Below are 23,088 nucleotides of genomic sequence, written 5' to 3'. Positions count from 1 at the left end.
AAGTGGATTGGGACAGTGATGGTACTCTAACAGTGTATTGCAAGGCTTGTCGTGCATTTCCACCCCCAACCACTGCCAGTGGAACCAGAGGCACTGTGTCTGCTGATCAGTTTCACCCATCCGCCTCCCCCCAAAATTAAAGGCTGATTTGTTGAAAAAAAAAAAAAAAAAATTCATGCACATGAGTATTTATTTATTTATTGGGGATTATTTGGCATCAGATGTACATGAGTAATGAGATAACCTTCCAAGAGTTTGAAGGAAATCGAACCTGCAAAAACATGGCTCTGGAAGTATCAAAAATGGCTGGTGAAATTTAGAAAAAAATGAAAAACGGCTCTGGAAAAAATAAAAGTATTTTTTTTTTCCCTGTGTACTAGGCTGGATAAAGTGAGAAATGAGGAGGTGAGGAGAATGGGGGTGGAAAGGGATTGTTTGGACACATGGAAAGAATGAGTGAAGAAAGACTAGTAAAAGAGGTGAGGAAGGAGTGAACATGAGGGCACAACCTAGGATGAGATGGATGGATGGGGTAAAAGGGGCTTTGGGGAAGAGGGGAATGTCTGTTGAGGAAGGATGGGAGAGGACAGAAGACAGGGGTGAGTGGAGAATGGTTGTATATGGATAATGTTGTGATGTATGAGGTGGAGTGGGTGAGGGATGGGGTGTGAGGTAGTATATGTGAGAAAAATTTGATGCAGCCTGAAGGGATTTCTTCCCATCTTCTCCTTTTCTGCATGAGGGGACGGAGAGGGGAATGAAATTGCCTTGCGGGGGATGTGCTGTGTCTTGCGACACTGCTTCTGACCCAGGGCAGTGGACAAGATGCAGGGAGGACCCGTCATCCAGAAGGTGCCAAGATAAGAGGGAGGGAAGAGGGTGGAGGAGAGTGGAGTGTGATAGGGATGGAATGGTTTTTATGCTTTTGTTTTTTGGCTACCTCCCTTATAAGGGGGAAAAGAGGCTTTGGTATATGTATGTATTCACTTCCTCTATTTCCTTTCCTAATTCTTGCTCTTCATCTTCTTCATCTTGTATTATTCTCAAAACATTTCTTGCTAATTCATTTTCCTTGTCTCTCAATTTTTTTCCCTCCAAAAACTACAATACACTTTTTTCCCTCCAAAAACTACAATACACTTTTTTTGTCTACTGTATCTCTCACCACATTTTTCCTATTCTTTGATTACCTTAATGACTGTTTCCTTAGTGTTCTGCTGAACAATTTACTTAAAAGATACCTTATCCTTTTAGTGATCTTTTTCCCATTCCTTCCTGAGTTGCTGTATTTTTTCCTCGCCTATACTTCCTCCAATTTTCTCAGTCATTGCCTTCATTTGTTCATTCACCTCCTTTATGGTCATACTATTTCGGTGTCTTTGCTTTTCAATTTCTCATTTTCACGTTTTACCTCAACCAGTTCTTTTTTTAGGGCGCTCACTTCCCTTTTTTTTGGGGGGGGGGCATTTGCTTTCCTTAATCCACAAATCTCATGATACAATATATCTTATTGTTCAAGGGCCCCTGAGACTTAATCTTTCAAAACTCTCATTTCCTTTTCCATGTCTATAATTTTTCTCATATTCTTGCCTAAATCCAGAAAATGGCCTTAGTTGTTTGATAATAATCTCCTCAGGCCTATTGGGGTCTCTAGGCTCATGTTTACCTTTTGTTTTGCTGCTCCGCCACCAGAGGTCTCATCTGGCCTGTTTTCATTTCCTTCCATTTTCTTTCAGTACTCACTATTTTAACTTTATTAATCTACCTCGGGCACCCATGAGCGCTCCTCTTTCCCATTTAACACAATCTAGGTATCGTGTTATTGTAGCACTGTTCAGAGGTCCCAATTTTAATATAGTCCCCAGGAGCGCCACTTGTTTACGTGTTGACAGGCAGATGATGGTGACATTGGAGTGAGAAAAGATAGACACTTGAAAAATGGTTGTGGTTATTGGGTGGGGTGTTGGGCCACCCAGGGTGTCATGAACTTGACAGTCAATGTTGCTAGTCATTAGCTTTACTGGAGTCAAAGTACACGACCTTGTGATCTCTGTTGAGTGTGTGGGTGGGTCAAAGTGGCGACACTCACAGCTTTAGTTGCAAAATGATCTAGTGGTGTTGGCGGTAGTCACTGAATATACCTGTGGTAGGCGAGAGAGTAGGCAGTTGGCAGACCTGGCCATCAGTGATGGCAGACAGCAGACCTGGTAGGTGAACTGGTAGTAATGGCAGCAGTCAAAATCGCAGATACCTGTGGTAGGCAAGAATGTAGGCAGACGACCTGGCAGGCAGCGACAGCAGTCTACTGATGGGCAGGTGAACTGGCAGATGGCAGACCTGTTGGGTGAACTGGCAGTCATGGTGGCAGGTGATCTGGCAGACCAATGGTGGCAGTCGATCTGGCAGACACATGCCAGGAGATGATCTGGCAGACAGTAACAGCAGATACCTGTGGTAGGTGAGAGTATAGGGAGTCAATTTGGCAGCAGACAACCTAGCAGTCAGTGACGGCAGGGGAGCTGGTAGACTGCAGACCTAGTAGGCAAACTGGCAGTCATGGTGACAGGTGATCTAGCAGAGAAGTGATGGGAGATACCTGTGGTAGGCAAGTGTGGGGAGTCAAATTGGAAGTCTGCAGACCTGGCAGGCAGCGGCAGTCAGCAAGCTGGCAGATAGCAGACCAGGTAGGTGATCTGGCAGTCAGCAGTGATGGCAGCAGCAGACAGTGGTGGCAGAGCTGGAAATCAGAGCCCCAAACATTGGGCAGCCAGTTAGGCTGGTAGTCTGCCCCAGTTTGGGCAGCTAAATGTTAGGCTGGTTGTCTGCCCCACATTGGGCTGTCAAATGTTAGGCTGGTAGTCTACCCCAGGTTGGGCAGCCAGTTAGGCTGGTTGAAGGGAAACTCTGTTGGAGATAGAGTTGGTTTTATTTAACAATGAAATGTTGGGCGCCAGTTGGGGGGGGGGGGACGAGATGGTGAGGGAGTTGACGAGACTGTTTCAAGTCATGTCTCTGGGTGATCTGCTTGTGAGAAAGCAAGAGGGGAGGAGGTGAGAAAGCAAGGAGCAGCAAGCTAAGTTCACGTATGCTGGTCCAAGGCTATCTGAATCTTCAGGCTATGGTCCATCCTTTATATACACAGGCTGGTGGTGACCCACACTCCTAATTGTTGTGAGGTTAAGTATGAGGTGAGGGAAGTTGAGCACAAAAACTTCCTCAGGCTGCTGACTCACGTAGATGGAGGTTTGAGGCAGGTATCACACATGTTCCTTGAAAGGAGCTTTGTGGTGTCTCACATGGCACTGGTTAGTCATTCAGCTCGGAGGTTAAATGTTGAGGGCAGAGAAGAGGTGAGGATGGAAGTGACAAGGTGAAAACGGGTGAGTGAGGATTATTCCAAACACCCATCTAACCCAGGTGCTTTACCTGCTATCATAATTTTTAATAACTGCTTTCTCCTCATCTTTCTTTATTTCTCCTCCATTTTCCTCATTCATCACTCATTTTCTTCGCGTTTCCCACTGCAACTACCTTTCCCTCCCTATCCTTCACATTTAGCAACTCCCTAAAATACTCTGCCCATCTAGCTCTTATTATCTCTTAAAAGCAAAATAAATGTTGGCAATAGGTGACTTCAATGAGAGATGAATTGTGCATTGGAAATTTGCAGTAGGTAAGAGAAGTAACAAGTGAGATACTAGTCATTTATGCAGAGAAGTACAACATGAAAATAATGACCATTTTCATACAAAAACATGTAGTCATAAATTGAAAGCACGAGAGATGAAATAAAATATAATTAAACAAGCTTATCAACTAAAGGCAGAGAAAAGAGAAACATTAATGAAATAGAGGAATCTATTTGGAAAAGTAAAGATATTAAAGGGGCTGAGTGCATACTAGCTTTAGGGAGGTAACGAATGATATCCTTAAAAGATGAAAATTGAGAAATTATTAAATGCAGAGACAGAATGGTAAAAAAAGTAGAAGAATTTTACCAAGAGCTTTACTCATCACAATAGTTGAGCTTGTAAATCTGTTTGTAGATATTGTGTACCAGAAGGTTCAAAAAAGAATTGGTGTTTACTTTAAAAAGTATGAAACAAGGAAAAGCACCTGGAGAAGGTGGTATGTTGCTAGATCTTCTGATAGACACAGAGAATGAAGTTAACTGTAAATTAACTCAGTTATATATCCGGTGTTTATATCTGGAAAGTGTCCCAGAATCATGGTGCAATGCTATAGTGATTTTACTTCACAAGAAAGGAGACCAGAAAGCCTAACTACTGACTGATTAGCTTGTTATCAAATGTATATACATGTAAAGTATTTTCCAAGATCCTTTCTAGTAGACAGTAAAGTTTTAAATGGAAACCAACCAAGGGAACAGGCAGGCTTTAGAAATGAATACATGACTATAGACCATTTGCAGATGATGAATCAACTAATCGAGAAAATGACAGAATACAATATACCTCTTTGTTTAGCTTTTGTAGATTAAGAGAAGGCCTTTGACTTGGTAGAACAAGTAGCAATATTAAACTCACCATGCACACAGGGTGATAAGGAACACATTGTAAGGGTTTTAGAAAACATATTAAAGATACTGTGGTAATTTGACTATATAAAAATACTGAAAAGATAAAGATTGAGAAAGTAGTGTAGCAATGTGATGCAATTTCACCCAAATGATGTACTGCTTGCCAGGAAAAGATTCCCAGAAGGTTGAGTTGGGAAGAGAAAGGTTTGAAAATTAATGGCAAATATTTCAATTGCCTAAGACTTATGAGTAAAAGCAGCAACGACTGCAACAGCACTGTAGGAGAGAGGCCAAACACAGAGTATGGGATCCAATATATTTAACATTTCGTCCAGCAGGGCTTCTTTTGAAGCCCTGCTGGGCGAAACGTTAAATATATTGGATCCCATACTCTGTGTTTGGCCTCTCTCCTACAGTGCCTAAGACTGTGGATGTCATTATTATTTCAGAGAGAGCAAAAGTAGGTTTGAAGATGAATGAAAGTAAAACCATAGTTGGGTGAGATCAAACTGGAGTGAAACATTGTGGAGGTTGTAAAAAAGACAAAGTGGAATTGGGCAGGTAAATTAGCATGAAAAATATTAGGTGATGGAACAAGTGTGTTACTGAGTGGATGCCATGAGTTGGAAAGTGCGAAAGAGGGAGACCAAACAGAAAATGGAGAAATGAGATTTAGAAATTTCCAGGAGTGACATGACAGATATTAGTGTAGTTGTGTGAGTCATGGAATGGTATGAGAGAGTCTTTGTTCAGTTGTGGACATGAAATGACTGATTAATTATAATTTGAGAATGAGATATCACCCAAGTAGGAACATTGTAATGAATTTGTAGGTAGGTACAATTACCTAAATCCTCAAATGTATACGAGTATAATTGTAGAATAAGAAACAAGATCCCACAAATGTTGCTCTTTTCCTGTACACTACAATTAGCCACTTCTGTATGATGAGTAACCCCTGGATTTTGTGAACTGGTTTGATCACATTTTCTGTATTTATTATTACTAAAAGAGAATGAGTAATACAGCAGTGATTTTATAATGAGCATAGTGTGATGCAAATTACATATGGCAGACGATGCTGCGCACGAGAATTTGAGTTGTACTGAAGTGGTTAAGTAAATACACAATATGCCAAATTACCTTTTCCTTCATGTAAGGGGGATAGTTTAATGAATTTGATAGCTGAATATTCATAAATGTGCATGTGAAGGCATAGGGTACTGCAATAAGCCCCCACACTCCACAAAAATAAAAGGGCTTTTCAGTATTTCTAACAAGAAACCAAATTTTGTGTGGATGGTTGGTAAAACTTTTAACATTTTACTGCCTTTTTTCAACATGTTGAAAATAACTCTATCACTGGTTACATACAGGAACTAGTAGATGATCCACGGTCACGCAAAGCTCAGTTTATGATGACTCATCTTATGTCTGAGCATCGAGCTGCTTTGTCAAGACGTCTCAGTCAGCTGCGCTTCAAGACATCTGATCAATTACAAGATGAACTTCAGTTACTCCACTCCTTAGATGGCTCACAGATGAATTCTTTACCACCTGATGTATTGCAGCAGGTATAGAGTAGTTGTGAAGGGGGATAAGGGATCTTGAAATGGCTGAAGAATGATATGAAGGTAGCAAATTGTATTTGTGGCCTTCATTTGCATTTATTTTTACACATTTTATTGTGAGATAGGAGGTGGTAATTAGAATTATTTCTATCTTCACAGGTGAGGGATATATTAGCCCTTGAGGAACGTGGAGATATTGCATGGGACTCTGCTTCATTTTCACTTGTAGACATCCTTGGAGATTCAGATCCAGATGGGGATTGTCAGATCATCTCCCCTCCTCCACGAGATCCAACTTCAACTATAACCATTCAGGATTCAGATTCAGACATGGAAGATGATGAGGAGGAGGAAGATGAAGATGATGGTGATGATGAAGAGGAGGAGGAAGAGGAGGAAGAGGAAGAAGGAAATGAAGAGGAAGGAGACCTTCATGAGGAAGACCAACATGAAGAGATGGAAGAAGAAGAAGTAGAGGGAAAGGTAGAAGTAAGGCAGGAGGACATGAGAAGACCTGAAGAGATACCCAACCCTATGTCCAGAAGTTCACAGCAAGATCAGAGACCTCGGGAAGAGGAAGTAGTGAGACTTCCAAGACCATTGGAGAAAGAAGTTGTCAGACCACCAAGACCACTGGAGGAGGAAGTTGTCAGACCACCAAGGCCACTGGAAGAGGAAGTTGTAAGACCACCTAGACCTTTGGAGGAGGAAGTTGTCAGACCTCCAAGGCCAATAGAAGAAGAAGTTGTTAGACCTCTTAGACCACATGAAGATAAAGTTGGGCGATCTCCACTTGCAGGACCCTCACAAGGGTTTACAGATAATCGCAGGGCCTCATTTGAAGTTGAACAGGCCATTCCTGGACCCAGTGCTGTCATGCTTCCACCATCACAAGTGAAGGTAGGATGCTATGCTTTTGTTCACTATACACATGTATGATAATAAGTCTTCTACCCCCCACCCTCTCTTTGCAAGGCAGTTGGCACATGGAAAGAATGATTGAAGAAAGATTAGTAAAAGAGGTGTGGAAGGCAGAGTTGGGGGGAGTGAACTTGAGGGGATGACCGAGGATGAGATGGATGGATGGGGTGAAAGGGGTGTTGAGCAAGAGGGGAATGTCTATTGAACAAGGAAGGGATTAGGCAGGAGATAGGGTTGAGTGGAGAATGTGTATAGATAAATACTATAATGTAGGGGATGGGGAGGAGTAGGGAGTGGTTATGTATGCATGATGTTTTGGTGCAGCCCAAAGGGACTTCTCCCCACCTTCTCTTTTTCTACATGAAGGTATGGAGATGGGCGGTTGCTGATTGTAGCGATGCTACTGTGAAAAGAGAAAGAGGTTTTGGTGTGTTCGTCTCCTTTATTGTAAGGTATGAGTGAACTGGTTTTACTTGCAGCAGGAGCCGATATATATACTGCGTGGGTAGTCAACTGTGGTGCATAATTACATAATGGCACTGGATTAGGTTAGGTTGGGTCAAGCAGGGTCACACTGTCGGAGACACATCAGGTTGTGGGTGACATGACGTACGTTCCATGCCATGTGGTTATCATGGTGTGTACAATATTCCCCTCTCAAAATTGCCTTGGCTTCAGAGGGTGTCCTGCACGTGTGAATTTGGTGGGTGGAGTGTTGAGGTGTGCTGGTTTTAGGCAGTCAATGGAGACCCATTCTGGCCTGCTGGAGATGGAGATGCGGAAGGTCTTGTCCTTACATTCAAGGACAAGATTGGGGCCAGTGTAGGGATGGGTGAGTGGTGGTGTGTGAGCATCCATCCTCAGGAAAATGTGCATTGAGGTGTGGGGATGTTTTGGGAGGTATTCCTTGACCTCCCAGTGATGTGTTGGTACACATGGGGTGAATTTGCTGACAGTGCATTGCAGCTGGTACAGGCCCTTGGGAGAATCCTGTGGAGGGAAGAATTCTGTGGGGACGACAAGGGTTTGGCCGAGGACCATCTCTGCTGGAGACATGTTGATGTCATCCTTGATGGCTGTCCGAAGGCCAAGGATTATCCATGGTAATTGGGATAGCCAGGAGCCATTGTTGTAGCGTGCCATAAGAGATGCTTTGAGTGAGTGGTGGGTTCGCTTGACCAAGCTGTTGGCTGCAGGGTTGTAGGAGGTAGTGTGGTGGGCTGTATTACCCAGGAGTTCAGTGAGGGAGTGCCACAGCCGCGATGTGAAGCAAGTTCCTCAGTTGGAGGTGACGTGCTCTGGGAGGCTAAATCTGGTGATTCATCCATTGAGAAAGGCTGTAGTGTAGGACGAGGCAGTACTATCCTTCATGGGGATGGCCTTCAACTAGTGGGTCATTCTATCAATAGCAGTGAAGAGGTAATGATGGCCTTCTGACTGGGGGGAGAGTGGGCTGACGATGTCTACATGAATATGTGTGAAGCGTTGTCGTGGCTGATGGAATGGTCCGATGCCTGATTCAGTATGTCGATGAATTTTGCTTTGCTGGCAGGCGATGCAAGATCTAGCCCACTCCTTTGCATCCTTGGAGATGTTGTCCCAGATGAATTTCTGCTTCAGGAGCTTCACAATGATGCGCCTTGAAGGGCGAGACAGGCCGTGTATTAAATTGAACACTTGATGTCAGAAGGCGGCTGGGATGAGGGGTTATGGGGGGCTGGTACTGATGTCACAGGATGGTGTGGTTGTTGTTGGCGATGTTTGGGAGTGGGTGGTAGTCAGGTTCTGTCATCATGTTCAGCCGCCAGTAGTCTCCACAAGGTGGAGAGGGGAGAACCAAGGACTGGAGGCCTTTTGGCAGAGGCCTAGTCTCTCCATCTCTTGGAAGGTTTTCTTGGCAACGGCGAGTTTCTCGGGCAGTATGCGGCAGTATTTGGCAAATACTGGGAGCCCAGACGTCTTGATGTAGTGGTACAGGTCATGTTTAGCTGGTGTCTATGGGGTCTGTCGCAGATCAGGCTTGAAGACGTTGGGAAGTTCTGTGAGCAGGTGGGCGTAGGGCATTCTAGTGTTGATGGTGACAACCATGGTTGGCTGTGGTGTAATTTGCAGGGGCATTGAGGCTGATGCAGTAGTGCAGACTAGGTGGCTGTTGGTGATGTTGACCAGTAACCTGTAATGAGTGAGGAAGTCAGCACCGAGGAGGGGCGTCTTGATGTCTGCCAGGATGAAGTTCCAGGAGTAGTGGCGACTCCCGAAGGTGAGGTGCAGGTGTTTCCACCTGTAGGTGGCTATGGTGGTGCCTTTAGTGGTGACAAGCCTAATGCCAATATCCTTGGGGACCTGGTGTTCTGCAGCTGATGCAGGAAATGACCTGCAAGCACCCGTGTTGATAAGGAAATGACATTTAGAGGCCGTGTCATTGATTTAGAGGCCTGTTGCACCTGTAGAGGCCACTGTGATGGATGGTGGCCCTTTTTAGGCATTTTTTTGTCCAGGTTCATCCTGGTTGGTATTTTTGGCGAAGGTGCCGAATCTTGTGTGGTAGTAGCACAGTTGTATAGGGGCAGTGGTTCAGCGTTACTGCCTTTACTGGTGTTGTTGGTGCCTGTTGACTGGTGATGCTGCTGCAGTGGAGATTTTGTCTGTGCGTTGTCAGCAGCACAGACATCCTGACTCCTTGCTGCGGCGGCGTGGGCGTTGGCGAGATGGTCTGCCTTCTGTGAAACTTCATCAGCACCAGTGTGGTCATGTCCTTGGCATTGCCAAGGGCAGATCGGATGGGCACTGGGAGGCACATGAGCCACAATGGACAAAGCATATCAACATTCCTGTTAGTTCCATTGGCTGTGGGTTAGAGGCGAGCAATAGACATCATCTTGAAGTTTGCTGTACTTGGTTTAATGTCCCCCAGTGGCTGTTGGGAGAGTTGGAGGATCTCTGTGGCTCTGGAGGCTGCTGATGGTGTGAATTCCTGAAGCAGGTACTGTTTCAGAGCATCATATTGGATAATGCCGTCGTGTTGATCAAGCCATTGGGAGATAAGTGGGAACACATCTTTGGGGATTGCCTTAAGAACATAGTCTTCCCGTGTTTGGGACGCGCTGATATTCCGCAGGCAGAACTGGATCTCCATCTGGTAAAACCAGGAGAGAGTGTTGACCATGGAGAAGGGTAGTAGCTTCAGGGAGATGGTGTTGATGGTGTTGGTAGTGGGCAGCGTGGTGTCAGAGGTGGCAGCGGTAGATGGGTCCATTGTCGCTCCGAATGGTCACCCATGTAGCGATGCTACTGTGAGAAGAGAAAGAGGTTTTGGTGAGGTATGAGTGAACTGGTTTTACATGCGGCAGGAGGGGAGGGGAATGTCTGTTGAGGAAGGACGTGAGAGGACAGAAGACGGATGAATGGAGAATGGTTGTATATGGATGATGTTGTGATGTATGAGGTGGAATGGGCCGGGGGATGGGGGGTGAGGTAGTGTGTGAGCAAATTTTGACGCAGCCCAAAGGGATTTCTCCCCGTCTTCTCCTTTATGCATGGAGGGACGGAGAGGGGAGGTTGGCGATTTAATAAAGCAGCCTTGCTGTGGATGTGCTATGTCTTGCGACACTGCTTCTGACCCAGGGCAGTGGACAAGGTGCAAGGATGACCTGTCATCCAGGAGGTGTTAAGATGAGAGGGAGGGTGGAGGGGTGTGGAGTGTATTCAGGGATGGAATGGGTGGGAATGATTTTATGCCTTTTCCTTTTTGGCTACCTCCCTTGTAAGGGGGAAAAAGCCTTGGTATATGTATGTATGTACAAATACAACACCTGCAGACCATCTACACTATGAAACAAAAGTCCTCAAATTCAAGGATCACCATGACATGAGAGGCACACAATCACTTGGTGCAGCCTCCACAAACACAGCACACCTGCTACACTATATAGCAGAACACCCGCAGACACCAAGAAACATAAAAGATATCACCTAAATACCTATATCACACACAAATACTCTCTTCTTTTCCTCCAAAACCATCAAATACCAGCCTCTGGAAACATATTCGTAATCATATCACTCACTGCTTCATTAACACACTAAAAGACAACACATTGCTGCATACCAGACCCCCTGATATCCATCCCTCTGAATCCTCTCTCCCACGAAAGGACAGAGTCCACCTGGCCAGACTATGGTGTGGCCACCACCCAGCCCTTCTAAGCTACCAGAAGAGACTGGATGACCACATTGTGAACAACTGCCCACAATGTAACACTTCATCCCATACTATTCAACACATCATGGAAGACTACATTATACAGGCACACCTCGACTTACGTCGTTTCCACTTACGTCGTTTTCGAAGATACGTCGGTTTTCAAAAATAATATGGAAAAAAATTCAAGTTGTTGTTTTACTTGACTTTACGTCGGTCAGCCAATAATGGAATCGCATAAACACCAAAAAACGTTTCAAGCGTTTCAAGCAATTCATGTTACAATAAATAAGAATAAAAGCATGTAAAATTATATAAAGATTCAGTAACTGCTAAAATATATACCATAAAGTAGTATGGCCTAGTCCACTAGAACATGAAATCGCAACGGTACTTCCAATATGTATTTACCAGTGCTTTTCATTGTAGCTTCATTCTTTACTCTATCTCTCTTTGTCTTTCTAACTATGGCTCTCAGTGGTCTCATTTCTGCTGCCTGAATCCAGTTCCTGGCAGTGGATGGTAGACAGGGATGACCCTTCATCCACGAGGAACTAAGATGAGAGGGAGGGAAGGGTGGTGGATGGGAGTGGAATGGGTGGGAATGGATGTGTACCTTTTGACTTGGCCATCTCCTTTATAAGGAGGAAGGGGCCTGTGGTATATAAATATATAAATACGTAAATATATATATATATATATATGTATACATATATATATATATATATATGTATATATATATATATATATATATATAAATATATTTATATATATGTATGTATTTATATATATGTATGGGAAAGGTGGAGGGGGAAACACGGGTCTTTATCTGATTATCGAGTTTATTCCTGACCGGTTTCGCTTACAATAGCTTCTTCAGAGGAGTGTTGTAAGCTATTGTAAGCGAAACCGGTCAGGAATAAACTCGATAATCAGATAAAGACCCGTGTTTCCCCCTCCACCTTTCCCATAATTTGTCCCAATGTCTCTACATATATATATATATATATACATACATACATACATACATACATACATACATACATACATATATATATATATATATATATATATATATATATATATATATATATATATATATATAGATGGATAGATATAAACATTCCTTAAAATGTTTTTAAATATTGCAGGTGAAGGAGGAAAGACCCTCTCCTGTGAGTGACTGTAGCATGTGTCTTCATGCACCACATACTTCACATGCTACCCACTGTGTCTGTCCTTATGGAATGGCCCCACCCTCTCCAGTTCCCCTCCTTCCCCCAGTGCCTCCTCCTCCACAGCCCCCTCCCCCATCCTTGGTTGCCCCACCTCCAAGACCAGTACCACATCGTTTGGATGGTCCTCCAGGGGGGAATTTGGCAGCCATGGGATCATCTCTTTATCAGCGAGGAATTAAACAGGAGGCTGTTGATGGTGAGTTAATGAACTTAGACATTCACTACCATACATTGTTTTCTTTTATTATATTTATGTAATTTTTTTAAGTCAAAAGTTAAAAATGAGGTTTATGCCATTACTCATGGTTAATTCAAATTTCAAATTTTACAATGGTAGGGAATGGAATATATGGTAGGGAATGGAATAGAGGTGGAAATGAATTATAATGTAAGGGAAGCAAGTAAATGACTAGAAGGAATGAAAAATTGTATGAAAAATAGGTTTAATATGGGAAGAGAGCTATGCTCATAGTGACCCATCTTTGTATCATTCAGTATCTAGTTTGTTCTTAAATTCTTATATAGTTTTTGCACACACTGTTGCCTTATCCAATTTGTTCCAGGCATCTACCATTCTGTGTAGGAAACTATTCTTTTTCAGATCTCTTCTATAAATATCTTTTTTTTTTCATGTCCTCTTGTTTTTCTTTTTATCCCTCTTTAATAAATCATCTCTGTCAAGGACTTCTATCCCTTTCATAATTCTGTAAATGGCCAGTAGATCTCCTCTTTCTCTTCTTTGTCCAAGGGTGTTTAGCTCCAGTTTGGACAATCTTTGTCCATATGTCAATTTAGAGTGTTGGTGCCATCTTTGTCTTTGCTTTTTGGATTCTTTCTACACACATACATATACCAAAGGCTTTTCCCCCCTTACCTGAGAGGTAGGAGAAAAAAAAAGAAAAGAAAAAAACTCCCACCCATTCCATCCCCTACATACTCCACTCCCCTCTTCCCTTCCTCTTATATTCACACCTCCTGGATGACTGGTGATCCCTGCATCTTGTCCACTGCCCTGGGTCAGAAGTAGTGTCACAAGACACAGCTCATCCACAGCAAGGCCACTTCATTAAATCGGCAACTCCCATTCTTCATCCCCTCATGCAGAGAAGGAGAAGATGGGGAGAAATCCCTTTGGGCTGCATCAATTTATTTCTCATACATACTCCCTCACCCCCCCATCCCCTACCCACTCCCCCTCATGCATCATATCCATACACAACCATTCTCCATTCACCCCTATCTTCTGTCCTCTCCCGTCCTTCCGCAACAGACATTCCCCTCTTTCCTAATGCCCCTTTTATCCCATTCATCCATCTCATCCTAGGTTGCCCCCTCATGTTCACTCCTTCCACCTCTGCCTTCCACACCTCTTTTACTAGTCTTTCTTCACTCATTCTTTCCATGTGCCCAAAACATCTTTCTAATTTCTTTATATTCTTTTTTGTACTGGGTGTCCATAGTGTTTCAGCGTACTCCAATCTTGGTCTTATCAGGGTGACTTATATTTTCTTTACCATTTCCTCATCTCAGTGGTCAAAGGCCACTTTCATTGATCTTAGTAAATTGAAGATTTCTCCGACTATTTTGTTGATATGCTTGTCTGGTGACATGCCTTTGCTGATAATTACTCATAGGGCTCTATCTGAGCTAACTGTTTTTACTTCCTTTGCACCAATTTTATATTGCCCTGATATTCTATTCTTACTTTTTCCAAATTCCATTATACAACATTTCTTGATGTCGAAGTTCACTTCCCACTTTTGACTCCATTTCCAGACTTTATCCAGGTCTCTCTGTAGTGATTCACAGTGTTCCTCGGTACTTTCTTTAGTAGTTTTGTATCATCTGCAAAGAAGTTCATATAACATTCCACACCTTCATACATGTCATTTATACATACATAGACCAAAGTTTTTTTTTCCCCTTACAAGGATAGCAAAAAAAACAAAGACATAAAAACCACTGCCACCCATTCCATCCCTATCATATTCCACTACCCTCCACCCTCCCTTTTATCTTGGCACTTCCTGAATGATGGGTCATCCCTGCATCTTGTCCATTGCCCTGGGTCAGAAGCAGTGTCGCAAGACACAGCACATCCACAGCAAGGCTACTTCATTAAATTGGCAAAAAAAAAAAAACCTCTCCGTCCCCTCATACAGAAAAGGAGAAGACAGGGAGCAATTCCTTTGGACTTCATTAAATTGGCAAAAAAAAAAAAAAAAAAAAAAAAAAAAAAAAAAAAAAAAAAAAAAAAAAAAACTCTCCGTCCCCTCATACAGAAAAGGAGAAGACAGGGAGCAATTCCTTTGGGCTGCATCAAATTTTCTCACACATATTCCCTCATCCCCCATCCCTTACCCATTCCACCTCATGCATCACATCATCATCCATATACAACCATTCTCCATTCATCCCTGTCTTCTGTCCTCTCCCATCCTTCCTCAACAGATGTTCCCTTCTTCCCCAAAGCCCCTTTTACCCCATCCATCCATCTCATCCTAGGTCGCCCCCTGTCAATAATATGACCTTCGCGTATTAAAAAAAGAGATTGAATATCTGCGGACAACGTCGTGACAGACGTACTACTTCAAAACAATTAGGTTATTTGCCAGGTCCGGCATAGTACGGTGATAGAAGTTAGAATGAAACATTAAACACTTTATTTAAACTATAAATTTAACAATAAACAATAAATTTAACTATTTTTGGCGTATTTAAACAACGGAAACGGAATTATGAAAGATGAAAATATGCAAATCAATGGTACAGTAAAAGGAAAATACAAATCTAAATATTTCGAAAAGCGGATTAAAAACTCTGTGCTTTTACTTATTGCTAAACCTAAGTTAAAGATAAAAAGTCTGGTTACCATGTGTAGCACTGTAGTACAACAAAAGGTGACCTAGAACAACACTTAAACAAAGGTGTTTACCTTAAACTTACGGAAGGTGGCAGCTTCCTCTTCAGTGAAAGAAGATGGAAAAAATAGCCTCGAGAAATGGGTTTACCCTCTCTGTATAGGCTTGCCAATTGACCTGATGGTCACTGGAGTCAGAGGCCAATAGGTCAATAGGAAGTGCTTTCCTATCCCACTTCAACTGGTAGCTAACGAGCCTAACCCAGTTGCATAAACTTAAAATTACACACACAAGAAATGCACGTAACAAAATAAAAACCTTAATACTAATCACAAAGAAAGAAAAAGGACAATGATAATTAAATGGCAACTCGACATTGCGCGAAGCACTTGTTCAGCCTGTCGGCCGGTGATTGACAACTGTTGCCATACGAATATCATGTAAATAAAATTACCAATACATCAGTACAACGCACCGTACGTCTTGACAAATGATATCTGAGATTCAAAAAAGGACAAGTTGCAAGAAATCTGGTTACATCACAAAATCTTAAAAGGTAAACAAAGTTAAAATATACAATAAAATACAAGATAATACAACTTGCCAATAATGACTAACGGGCACAGCTACTTTGACCTGAGTGCAAGGCCTTAACAAAAGAACGCCCCTGACCCTGTGTGTCAAACTACACAGCTGACAGGTTGCTGAAAGGGGGGGGGGGGCTGAGTGCTGGCTGACAATTGACCATCACTACAAAAAGAAAATTACGTGACATTGGGATATGTGACACCCCTCATGTTCACTCCTTCCACATCTGCCTTCCACACCTCTTTTACTAGTTTTTCTTCACTCATTCTTTCCATGTGTCCAAACCATCCCAATACTCTTTCATCCACCCTATCTCCCAACTCCCTTTCCACCCCTGTTCTCCTTCTCACCTCCTCATTTCTCATTCTATCCAGCCCAGTAACCCCTGTCATACTTCTCAGACACCTCATCTCAAATACATTCAAACTCCTTTCTTCCTCTCTTATGTTCCATCTACCGGCTCCAGCACTTGGCCTTCAAGCCAAAAATTCCATAAATCAAATCTTATGTTCCATGTTTCTGCTCGATACAGTGCTGTTGGTACAATCACTCCTTCATACAATCTCCTCTTAGCCTCCATTCCCAAATGTCTATTTCTCATTACACTTTTTAATCCCCTCAGGGATTTACTCGCTTCTCTCAATCTGTATTCTACCTCCATCTACACTCCTCCCTTTCCTGCCACATTCACACCCAAGTATCTAAAACTATCCACTTCCTCCACTCCAGTCTCTCTCCCTTGATACTCACTTCCATTCTGCTGCCACTCACCCCTTGTACATCTCAACACCTTACTTTTACCCACATTTATCTTCAACTTCCTTCCCAAACTCTGTCACTAACTTCCTCACTCCCTCCTCTGATCCTGCTACAAGCACAGTTATTTATATATATGGCAAACATTATTGGAGCCAATACATAACCTTGTGGGACTCCACTTATCATTTCTTCCCAGGTCGTGTTTTTGTCTCTTGAGTATCACCTTCATTTTTCTCCTGTTAAAAAAATCTTCCATCCATTTCAATAACTTTCCTTGTACACTACCTATTTTGATTTTTCTTAGTAGCTTTTTGTGTGGTGCTTTGTCAAATGCTTTTTGTAAATCTAGGAAAGTGCAATTGGCCCATTCATCCCTTTTTTGCATTATTTCTATTAGCCTTGAGTAAAAGTAAATCAGGTTAGTGGCACGTGATATTCCGTGTCTGAAGCCAAATTGTTTTGGATTCAGTGTATTATTTTCTTCCAGATGTTTAATCCATCTACTTTTGATAACTTTTTCATATATTTTTGCTATTGTAACTCCTCTGGGGTATTGGCTGCATGTTATTGTGGCAAAGTAGCATGTAGCTGATACTTTAAGGTCCATATGGGGCACCCCTACGGACCAGAGCCACACATCATTTTGTCTGTGATAGAGGAAGACTCTGTTCAGAGGGAAATGACACTTTTATTACACTGCGACTGTACCAAAAATAATATAAAGAAAATTTAAAGAATCCAGAGAGCAACTACGAAAATAGCCCCAGCACTTTCAAACCTGTCATATGTGGAGAGACTGGCTAAATTGAAATTACTGACTTTGGAACAAAGAAAAGAGAGAGGCAACTTACTGACCATCTACAGAATCATGAAAGGCACAAAAGTCCTTGATAGGGAGGACACTAAATTGGGACAAGAGAAACACAAGATGACATGGAAATTTTTTTTAAAAATAGTTACCCTATATTTCCACGTATAAGACGACCCTAAAATCCAAAAACTCACCCCTTAAAATTGGGGGTCGTCTTATACTACCATTATAAAAATCAGACCTTGAATTCTACGTGAGATGACTTGGTAGGCTAGCCTGCCGATAACCACTGATTCACAGGAAATTATTCACATTATGATAAGAACTGGTAATAAAGGTAATTAAACCATATTTACCTTATATATTATTGGCATATCTTTATAGTAAATGGCAATTGTTAATAAATTCGAGGAATAATTCTATATTAATGAAATTACGGTACTTTTAACTACTCTATGTAAACACCTTTAACACAGCTGAAAAAAATGTAAACATCGAGCACTGGTTGCGTTCATAGCAACCTTTTTCTTTCGCTAACTTTTCAGTAATTTTGAAGACTGAAAATAAAATTTTTGGATTACAGTACATAAAACGTTTATTTATCAATAAAGAAATATATTACAGTAGTTGCATTTAAAACAGAAAATTAAGAAATTATAAAATGATAAAACTTAATTTCTAATCATCATCAATATTACACATCAAACGTATTTCTAAAACCTTTATTTTCAATAAAATTGCATTACATTACATTTAAAACTTAAACATTATAAAACTTTATTTCTTTATTTATATAAAACCCTTCAAACTTGTCACAATCATCACTCTCTGTTTCGAAAAGTTGTTCGAACATATCACAAGATTCCTCAAATATGCCGTCATCGTAGGGATCCCAGTCCGGTTCTGGTGAGTTGACTTCGGCTTCGTCATCACTTTCATACAATAAATCATCTTCAGTGCCATCCATGGCATTAGAGATTCCACATTTTTTAAAAGATTTTACGATACTTTCGACCTTAACACTTTCCCAAGCTTTAATAACCGTTGTGTGCGGTGGAGTGAGCTACGTCAAACCAGGAACGTAAAAAAATCATTTTTGTTAGTTGACGTGTGTTCTCAGAAAATCATCATACATGATTTGCTTTGTTATTTCATTTATTTTGAATTTATAAGGATACAGTAAGTAATTTATCTGGTATAAGGATACAGTTAAGTAATGAGAAAGAAAAGAGAAAAAGCGGAAAAAACAGCTGATAAACGTAATCAAAACAATTCTTTTTGTACGGTAGGTTTGATACTACCGATATGAGATAAATTCATAAAAATTTGCTCTAATTTTGTACCTCGTCTTATACAAAGGTCGTCTTATACACGGAAATATACAGTAGTTATAGAAGAGATCTGGAAAAAATAACAGTTTTCCACATGGAGTGGTGGACATAGGGAACAAACTGGACAAAACAATAGCGTGTACTAAAACCATACACAAATTTAAGAGCAAACTATACACTGAGATACAAAGGCGGAACACCACGAGCATAGTTCCCCTTCCTGTAAGGTACAGCTAGGTAAATACAACTTGGTAAATATAGACAATTTCACCTGTTATGGAGAATGGTTGTATATGGAATGGGCGGGGGGATGGGGGGTGAGGTAGTACGTGTGAGCAGAATTTGATGCAGCCCGAAGGGATTTTCTCCCCGTCTTCTCCTTTTATGCATGTGGGGATGGAGAGGGGGGGTGTCGCCGATTTAATGAAGCGGCCTTGCTGTGGATGTGCTGTGTCTTGTGACACTGCTTCTGACCCAGGGCAGTGGACAAGGTGCAGGGATGACCCATCATCCAGGAGGTGCTAAGATAAGAGGGAGGGTGGAGGGGTGTGGAGTGTATTCAGGGATGGAATGGGTGGAAATGAGTTTATGCCTTTTCCATTTTGGCTACCTCCCTTGTAAGGGGGGAAAAGCCTTGGTATATGTGTGTATGTATGTGTTCTTCACAAAGTAGGCATAATTAGTTTTGATCTGTGGTTCCCTCTATTTTTAAGCCATATTCGAAAATAAAAAACAGGACGAGGTAGTCATATGAGAGGTACAAAGAAAAGAAAAGAGAAGAGAAATAAAGCACAAGGCAAAGAGGAGAGCAGATGTGAAATGGGGTAAGAGTATGACAGAAAATTTTGAAAGTAATAAAAAGATGTTTTGGAAAGAAATTAAGAGAGGAAGAGGAGGCGAATCAAGTAGAGAAGAAAAGGTAAAAGGTGCAGATGGAGAGATGATAATGGAAGAGAAGGCAGTGAGAGGAAGGTGGGCAGAGTATTTTAGGGAGTTGCTAAATGTATCCATTCCCAAATGTCTATTCCTCAAGTGTAATGAGGAATAGACATTTGGGAATGGATGCTAAGAGGAGACTATATGAAGGAGTGATTGTGCCAACAGCACTGTATGGGGCAGAAACATGGAACATCAGAGAGGAAGAGAGAAGGAGTTTGAATGTGTTTGAGATGAGGTGTCTGAGAAGTATGATGGTGGTTACTAGGCTGGATAGAGTGAGAAATGAGGAGGTGAGGAGGAGAACAGGGGTGGAAAGGGGGTTGGGAGATAGGGTTGATGAAAGAATATTAGGATGGTTTGGACACATGGAAAGAATGAGTGAAGAAAGACTAGTAAAAGAGGTATGGAAGGCAGATGTGGAGGGAGTGAACATGAAGGGACGTCCTAGGATGAGGTGGATGGATGGGGTGAAGGGGGCTTTGGGGAAGATGGGAATGTCTGTTGAGGAAGGACGGGAGAGGACAGAACACAGGGGTGAATGGAGAATGGTTGTATATGGATGATGCTGTGATGCATGAGGTGGAATGGGTGAGGGGTGGGGGGATGGGGAGTGAGGTAGTATGTGTGAGCAAATTTTGACGCAGCCAGAAGGGATTTCTCCTCGTCTTCTCCTTTATGCATGGGGGGACGGAGAGGGGAGGTTGCCGATTTAATGAAGCGGCCTTGCTGTGGATGTGCTGTGTCTTGCGACACTGCTTCTGACTCAGGGCAGTGGACAAGGTGCAGGGATGACCCGTCATCCAGGAGGTGCTAAGATGAGAGGGAGGGTGGAGGGGTGTGGAGTGTATTCAGGGATGGAATGTGTGGGAATGATTTTATGCCTTTTCCTTTTTGGCTACCCCCCTTGTAAGGGGGAAAAAGCCTTGGTATATGTATGTATGTATGCTAAATGTGAAGGAGGATAGGGAGGGAAAGGTAGTTTCAGTGGGAAGTGCTAAGAAAATGACCATGATGAGTGAGAAAAATGGAGGAAAAATAAGGAAGGATGAAGTGAAGGCAGTTGTTAAGATGATGAGAGCAGGTAAGGCACCTGGTCTGGATGGATGCCATGCAGAATGTCTGAAGAAAGGAGGTACAGTGATGGTGGACTGGCTGGTGAGGTTATTTAATGTTTGCTGGAGAGAGGGTAGAGTGCTGGAGGAGTGCCTGTATACACTTTACAAGGGAAAAGGGGACAAGTGTGAGTGTAGTAGCTTCAGAGGGATTAGCTTGTTAAATGTAGTTGGGAAGGCTTTGGGAGGATCTTTATTGAGAGAATTAGGAGAGGAACAGAGGGAGTAATTGGTGAGGAACAGTGTGGATTTAGGACAGGTAGAGGTTGCATAGATCAGATTTTTGTGGTAAGACAGATATGTGAGAAAGCTATAGGAAAAGGTAAGGATGTTTTTTTGGCTTTTATGGATCTGGAAAAGGCTTATGACAAGGTAGACAGGAAGGCACTGTGGGAGGTATTACAGATATACAGGATAGGAGGAAAGCTTCTAGGAGCTGTCAAGAGTTTTTATGAGAGTAGTAGAGCTTGTGTCATGATTAGAAATGGAGAGAGAGAGTGGTTTGAGGTAAAGGTGGGACTTCGTTAGGGATGTGTTATGTCGCCTTGGCTGTTCAACTTGTACATGGATGGGGTGGTGCAAGAGGTAAATGCAAGGGTGGTTTGTCAGGGATAGATGTATAAAGAAAATGGAGATAAGTGGGAGGTGAGCCAGGTGTTGTTTGTGGATGACACTGCGCTTGTAGCAGGATCAGAGGAGGGAAAGGAAGTTGGTGACAGAGTTTGGGAGAGTGTGTGAAATAAGAAAATTGAAGATAAATGTGGGTAAAAGTAAGGTGATGAGATGTACATGGGGTGAAAGTGGCAGCAGACTGGAAGTGAGCATTAACCTCTTCACTCTGGGGCACATCGCACGTCTGGCAGCATTAGCTGCCCGACGTGCGATGTTGCGTCATAATAATCGCATTATAAAAAATATAGTCAGTGCTCAGTTGTTTGTTCTCTTTCACCCGTGTAGTTTGATAACCATAGAAAATTGATGAAGCCAGTTTAGAGAGAATGGAAATTACGTAGGTATGACTACAAGAAATATAATCAAGATGGCGACGTCGGCATCATCGAGTACCCACTTGCTCCTCATGCCGCCTACGTAGGCGTCACCATATGGAAGTGGTTAAGGGAGAGTGACTGGAGAAAGTGGATAATTTTAGATGCTTGGATGTGAATGTGGCAGGAAAGGGTGGAGTGGAGGTAGAATGTAGATTGAGAGAAGTGAATAAATGCCTTGGTGGATTAAAAAGTGTAATGAGGAATAGACATTTGGGAATGGAGGCTAAGAGAAGATTGTATGAAGGAGTGATTGTGCCAACAGCACTGTATGGGGCAGAAACATGGAACATAAGAGAAGAGAGAAGGAGTTTGAATGTGTTTGAGATGAGGTGTCTGAGAAGTATGATATGGATTACTAGGCTAGATAGAGTGAGAAATGAGGAGGTGAGGAGAACAGGGGTGGTAAGGGAGTTGGGAGATAAGATGGATGAAAGAGTATTGGGATGGTTTGGATACATGGAAAGAATGAGTGAAGAAAGACTAATAAAAGAGGTATGAAAGGCAGATGTGGAGGGAGTGAACATGAGGGGGCGACCTAGGATGAGATGGATGGATGGGGTGAAAGGGGGTTTGGGGAAGAGGGGAATGTCTGTTGAGGAAGGATGGGAGAGGACAGAAGATAGGGGTGAATGGAGAATGGTTGTATATGGATGATGCTGTGATGCATGAGGTGGAATGGGTGGGGCGATAGGGGTGAGGTAGTATGTGTGAGAAAAATTTGAAGCAGCCCGAAGGGATTTCTCCCCATCTTCTCTTTTTCTGCATGAGGGGATGGAGAGGGGGGGGTTGCTGATTTAATGAAGCAGCCTTGCTGTGGATGTGCTGTGTCTTGTGACACTGCTTGTGACCCAGGGCAGTGGACAAGATGCAGGGATGACCCGTCATCCAGGAGGTGCCAAGATAAGAGGGAGGGTAGAGGGTGGAGGGGAGTGGAGTGTATTAGGGATGGAATGTGTGGGAATGGTTTTTATGCCTTTTTCTTTTTGGCTACCTCCCTTATAAGGGGAAAAAAGCCTTTGGTATATGTATGTATAAATTAACCTAGAAAAATACTATAAAGCTAAAAAAAAATAAGTTATTGGTAGTGATACTGAACTTATAGGAAGTGAACAAATTCATGTCAGCATCAGCACAGAATTGAATATGGTTAAAAATTTTGAATATCTA

At 42.4% G+C, this 23,088-nt stretch overlaps 1 protein-coding gene across 4 annotated transcripts in view; it reads left to right on the top strand.

The window, feature by feature from the left end:
- Positions 1-23,088, top strand: part of LOC143020626 (uncharacterized) — a 154,014-nt gene that overhangs the window by 55,711 nt on the left and 75,215 nt on the right. For all 4 annotated transcript variants that reach the window (XM_076177101.1, XM_076177102.1, XM_076177103.1 and 1 more), the window contains 3 exons: positions 5,917-6,114; positions 6,271-7,011; positions 12,385-12,667. In XM_076177101.1, the coding sequence (XP_076033216.1) occupies positions 5,917-6,114; positions 6,271-7,011; positions 12,385-12,667 (1,222 nt within the window). The remainder of the gene's footprint in view (positions 1-5,916; positions 6,115-6,270; positions 7,012-12,384; positions 12,668-23,088) is intronic.

The sequence above is a fragment of the Oratosquilla oratoria genome, chromosome 40 (assembly GCF_046742065.1).
Source record: "Oratosquilla oratoria isolate Oo_2021 chromosome 40, ASM4674206v1, whole genome shotgun sequence".
In the NCBI taxonomy this organism is placed as follows: Eukaryota; Metazoa; Arthropoda; class Malacostraca; order Stomatopoda; family Squillidae; genus Oratosquilla; species Oratosquilla oratoria.
The sequence above is the reverse complement of the archived record's forward strand: the minus strand, read 5'-3'. Positions and strand labels throughout refer to the sequence as shown.